Consider the following 5428-nt stretch of genomic DNA (forward strand, 5'->3'; position numbering starts at 1 on the left):
GGGGCAATTAAGCATGGCAAATTCACCTAACCTACACATCTTTGGACTGTGGGAGGAAACCCGCTCAGACACTGGGAGAATGTGCAAATGCCACACAGACAGTTGTCCGAAGCGGGGATTGACCCAAATCACTACAAAAGTTACTGCTTCCAACAATAGACAAAGTCTTTTCCCTGGGATCGGGGAGTCCAGAACTAGAGGGCATAGGTTTAGGGTGAGAGGGGAAAGATATAAAAGAGACCTCAGGGGCAGCATTTTCATGCAGATGATGTTACGTGTATGGAATGAGCTGCTAGAGGAAGTGGTGGAGGCTGGTACAATTGCAACAATTAAGAGGCATTTGGATGGGTATATGAATAGGAAGGGTTTGGAGGGATATGGGCCAGGTGCTGGCAGGTGGGACTAGTTTGGGTTGGGATATCTGGTCAGCATGGGCGGGTTGGACCGAAGGGTCCGTTTCCATGCTGTACATCTCTATGACTCTATGATTCCATAATGACATGACTAGCAAACTGGCAAATTACAATTCATTCCCTTTTTTTAATTTATTCCTTACTTGTGGCTGTGTGCAAGAGTGAGGGTTACAATCAAAGAATTGTTTTAAATTATAATCATAATCATATCATCATGTCATTCAGCTTTGCTCTACAATTATAATATTAATAATGAATTGTTTAATTTTTGGATGTAAGTATGCTCGCTGAACTGAAAGGTAATTTTCAGATGTTTCGTCACCATGCTAGGTAACATCATCTGAGAGCCTCCGATGAAGTAATGGTATTATGTCCCGCTTTCTATTTGTGCATTTAGGTTTCCTTGGGCTGGTGATGCAATTTCCTGTGTTGGTGATGTCATTTCCTGTTCTTTTTCTCAGACGGTGGTGGATGGGGTCCAAATCGATGTGTTTGTTGATAGAGTTCTGATTGGAATGCCATTCTAGGAATTCTTGTGCATGTCCCTGTTTGGCATGTTGTAGGATGGATGTGTTGTCCCAGTCAAAGTGATGCCCTTCCTCATCTGTATGTAAGGATATCAGTGATGGTGGGTCATGTCTTTTTGTGGCTAGTTTGTGTTCATGTATCCTGGTGGCTAGTTTTCTGCCTGTTTGTCACAGTTCTTACTTGGCATTCTGTAAATGATGTTCATTCTCCTTGTTGTCTGTATAGCGTCTTTTAAGTTCATTAGCTGCTATTTTAGTGTGTTGGTGGGTTTGTGAGCAACCATGATGCCAAGAGGTCTGAGTACTCTGGCAGTCTTTCAAAGATGTCTTTGATGTAGGGGAGAGTGGTTAGGGTTTGTGTGTGCGTTTGGGGTTTTTTTTTGTTCAGAAATTGGCAGACTGTGTTCATTGGGTACCTGTTATTTTTGAATATGCTGTGTAGGTGATTCTCCTCTGCTCTTTGTAGTTACTCTGAGCTGCAGTGTGTGGTGGCTCATTGAAATAATGTTCTAATACAGTATCGTTTTTGGGTGGTGGGACGATTGCTTCGCTAGTTTAGTATTTGGTCAGTACATGCTGTTTTCCAGTAGATGCTGGTTTGAAGCTCTCCATTGACTGCTCACTCTACTGCGACATCTTGGAATGTTAGTTTGTTGTTTTCCTCCTCTTTTGTGAATTTTATGCCAGTAAGGGTATTATTGATGGTCTTGAAGGTTTCTTCTAATATTTTTCAGTTAGTGATGACAAAGGTGTCATCCACGTAGCGGACCTAAAGTTTGGATTGGATAGTTGGCAGAGCTGTTTGTTCCAGTCTCTGCATTACTGCCTCTGCTAAGAACCCTGATATTAGAGATTCTGTTGGTTTGTCTGTAGGTTTTGTTATTGAAAGTGAAGTGGTAGTAAGGTAATAGGTCCACTAGCTTGACGATACTGTCCTTGCTGATGATGTTGTTGGGTCTTCTAACAGGGTAGTCAGTGTTTCCTTGGCCAGGTTGATGCTGATGGATGTGAACAGGGCTGTTATGTTAAAGGAGACCATTATTTCATCCTCTTCTATCTTGGTATCTTTGATGGTGTTCTGGAATTCTTGGGTGGAGTAAATGGAGTGGCGTGAATCTTCTACTAAGTGTTTTAGTCTTTGGTGTAGTTCCTTGGCTAATCTATATGTTGGTGTTTTAGCTAGCGAGACTATATGTCTGAGGGGAGCTCCTGGTTTGTGAATTTTGTATAATCCGTAGAAGTGTGGCATGTTGGATCCGTCTGATTTCATTTTTTGTAAGTCTGTCTTGTTTAATTTTCTAGATTTCTGAGGTTTTTTGAGTTAGGCTGTGATTTGGTTCTCTAGTTGTGGGGTCAGATATATCGCCACCTGTTGGTAAGTGTCAGTATCTACAAGCAGTGCGTTTGCTTTCTCAATGTCTGTTCGGCTTAAAATGACTGTCAAGCTTCCTTTGCCTGCAGGTAGAATAATAATATTTTTATCTTTGAGTCCTTCTAGTGCTTTGCTTCCCTGTGTATTGAGTGTGTTTCCTTCCTTTTTCCTGCTTAATGTTGGTGCAACTGCCTGTCTGATGGTTTGCTGGGTTTCTTCTGTGAGTTGGTTGTCTTTCAGTGTTGTTTCTAATGCTACTAAGGAATTTTGCTTGTCCACATCTGGAAGTTGTAATTTAATCCTCTGACTAAGAAGGCTTTTTCAGTGTCTGTTAAGGGTCGGTCAGATAAGTTTTTTACCCATACTTCTGTGTTGTCTATGTTGTTATTTGGTATGAGTTTGTCTAGTTTTTCCAGTTTTTGTGTATGCCACTGTCTAATGTCTATGGCTTATTGTACTGTGTCTGTCCATTTATGGTCTGTCACTTGAGTGAGTAAACTTTTTTGGCGCAAAATTTCCCGGTTGTGTTTACAGAGTTTATTGTGGGCATCATTAATCATTTCTTTAAACATTCTGCTGCCATTTTGCTCTGTTATTCTTTTGGCTAGTCTGGTGTTTAGGAGAGGTTTGTATTTAAGACATTTAGGTAGTACCTGTTTCCTTAGGCATTCATGCATGAAGTACAGCTATTTGCGGGTGGCGCTCTGTAACTTCAGGCCAGTTTTAGAATATTGTACCCATAGGCATTAGCAAGTTTTGAAAAGTTTATAGTGTCAAAACAACTGAAAACGAACCTTCCAGCTCAACAAATTTAATTTCTGTTTCAGTTATAACCCTAGCGATGATATCTGTTATTCTTAAAATCTGGTTAGAATTGGACAATTGAGGGTCAAATATTTTAATTTCACTCTGTTGCAAATCCAGTGTTAGTAAGTCTGATTTGGTCTGACTTGCTATCCCTGTGTCATATGAGACAGCATCGTGGGATGGAAAGCTAACATTTCAGGTTGATGACCAATTAGAATGTGTAATTTTAAATGATTTTCAATTTTTATTTGATGTAATTTCAATTGCAGCTTTCCCAGCAGTTCCACCACCCTTCCCATTCCCTAGCAATTCCTGCTTTTCCTTTCCTTGAACAGCCGTTTCTAACACTAGCAGGACTGAGGAGCCAGGTGGAGGAGACACCAGACACTCAAACAGCAGTGTTAGGCACAGCATAATTTCTAGATTTGAGTGTAAATAGGTTCCCTACAAGTTATGGTGTCATTGTGGTGCTCAATAGCATCTTCAATGCTCACCATTACTGGGATTGCAAGATACAGGCCACAATATCCACCATGGTTAGAGAGAGAAACCTTCAGAGGTAAAAGTTGATTATTCCACATTCTTACCTCACATCCTTGCCAACTGTCATTGCAGCAATGACTTTCTTAACTGCTTCTTTTCTTTTCTCTTTCTTTTCATTATTCAGTTCAGCCTTCAATTCGAATATCTCTCCTGGAATGTTTAAAAAAAAGTGGACAAGATTAAGGAGAATATCACGTGCCATAGATGCAGCAGAAAGTTCTTTCACTTTGTTTCTCAACCTTTTATTCCTTCTCCTCAAGTTCACTGGATCCACAATGATCACTAATCTACTGGTACCAAGACCATTATTCACATAAATTGTAGCAGACTGTTGAATCTTGGAACCAATCTTCCCTTACTCCATCATCAACCAACCTCTCTACTATCCTGCCACAATCCCTGGACAATGACCAGGAACTGGAATCCGGAATGCTGTTATTTGGGTATCCACTCTCTATTCAATAAAAGCAGGAGGCTACAGGTCAGTTAGCTTAGCATTTGTCATAGGGAAAATTGGATACATTCAAGGTAAATCAGGCAAAGTCAACATGATTTTGTCCAAGGGAAATCATATTTGAATAGTCTATTGGAGTTCTTCATGGAGGGAATGTGCACCATGGATAAAGAGGAAGCTGTAATGCACTGTACTTATACTGAATAAACTGAAAAATATGAAGTATGATCTTGATAGGGTAGTGAATCTTGCCTCTTATGGGAGAATCTAGGACTAGGGGTCACTGTTTAAAAATGAGGGGCTGCCAAATCAAGGTAGACATGAGGCAATTTTTTTTCAGAGCTTCAAGAGTCTTTGGAATTCTCTTTCTGAAAAGGTGATGGGAGCAGAGTCCTTGAATATTTTTCAGACAAAGGTAAACAGACTCTTATTAAGCAAGGATTGATCATTATCGTGGATTTCAGTTTACAATCAGATCAATGATCTTACTGCGACAGTGCAGCAATCTTGAGGAGCTCCTAATTCACATGTTCGGATGGAGCTGTAGAACACTTACTACTTCCCAAAGCCAATGTCAACCTCCTCAACATAGACCAATGGTAGAACTTAATAGTTCAATACAATGTCATATGGCATATTTTTATCAGGAAATGCAAAAAATAAACAAGTTGTGTGTTTTCCCATCTCACCCATTGACAAGAACAAATGCACCACAGATTAAGGCACCACTAGCAAATACTGAGTACCATGAAAACAGACAAGCTCATGGTAATGCTAAGAAACTGGTTGCATAAATCCCTAAACCAAAATGAGTTAGCAGAAATGTACTTGGTTCGCTGCTGAAGTGTCCAAAAATAGCATAAAAGTTCCCGGTACACTGAGAAAAAGGTATTCACTACAGTGGAATTTATCTGCTGAGCACAAGGGCTCACATTCACAATAACTAATCCATCCATGAGCTGAGCTCCTTGCTTGTATCAAATTAAATCTTGATGAATTGTAAGTCATGGAGTCATAGAAATGTACAGCATGGAAACAGACCCTTCGGCCCAACCCGTCCATTCTGACCAGATATCCCAACCCAATATAGTCCCATCTGTCACCACCCGGACCATATCCCTCCAAACCCTTCCTATTCATATACCCATCCAAATGCCTCTTAAATGTTGCAATTGTACCAGCCTCCACCACATCCTCTGGCAGCTCATTCCATACACGTAACACCCTCTGCATGAAAAAGTTGCCCCTTAGGTCTCTTTTATATCTTTCCCCTCTCACCCTAAACCTATGCCCTCTAGTTCTGGACTCCCCG

General features: G+C 40.6%; 1 protein-coding gene across 3 annotated transcripts in view; it reads right to left on the reverse strand.

Annotated features, from left to right (window-relative positions):
- The window catches only part of LOC122564151 (AP-2 complex subunit beta), a 310855-nt gene that overhangs the window by 298212 nt on the left and 7215 nt on the right, over window positions 1-5428 (reverse strand). For all 3 annotated transcript variants that reach the window (XM_043718785.1, XM_043718786.1, XM_043718784.1), the window contains exon 3: window positions 3707-3812. In XM_043718785.1, coding sequence (XP_043574720.1) covers window positions 3707-3812 — 106 coding nt within the window. The remainder of the gene's footprint in view (window positions 1-3706; window positions 3813-5428) is intronic.

Source organism: Chiloscyllium plagiosum, chromosome 28 (genome assembly GCF_004010195.1).
Source record: "Chiloscyllium plagiosum isolate BGI_BamShark_2017 chromosome 28, ASM401019v2, whole genome shotgun sequence".
In the NCBI taxonomy this organism is placed as follows: Eukaryota; Metazoa; Chordata; class Chondrichthyes; order Orectolobiformes; family Hemiscylliidae; genus Chiloscyllium; species Chiloscyllium plagiosum.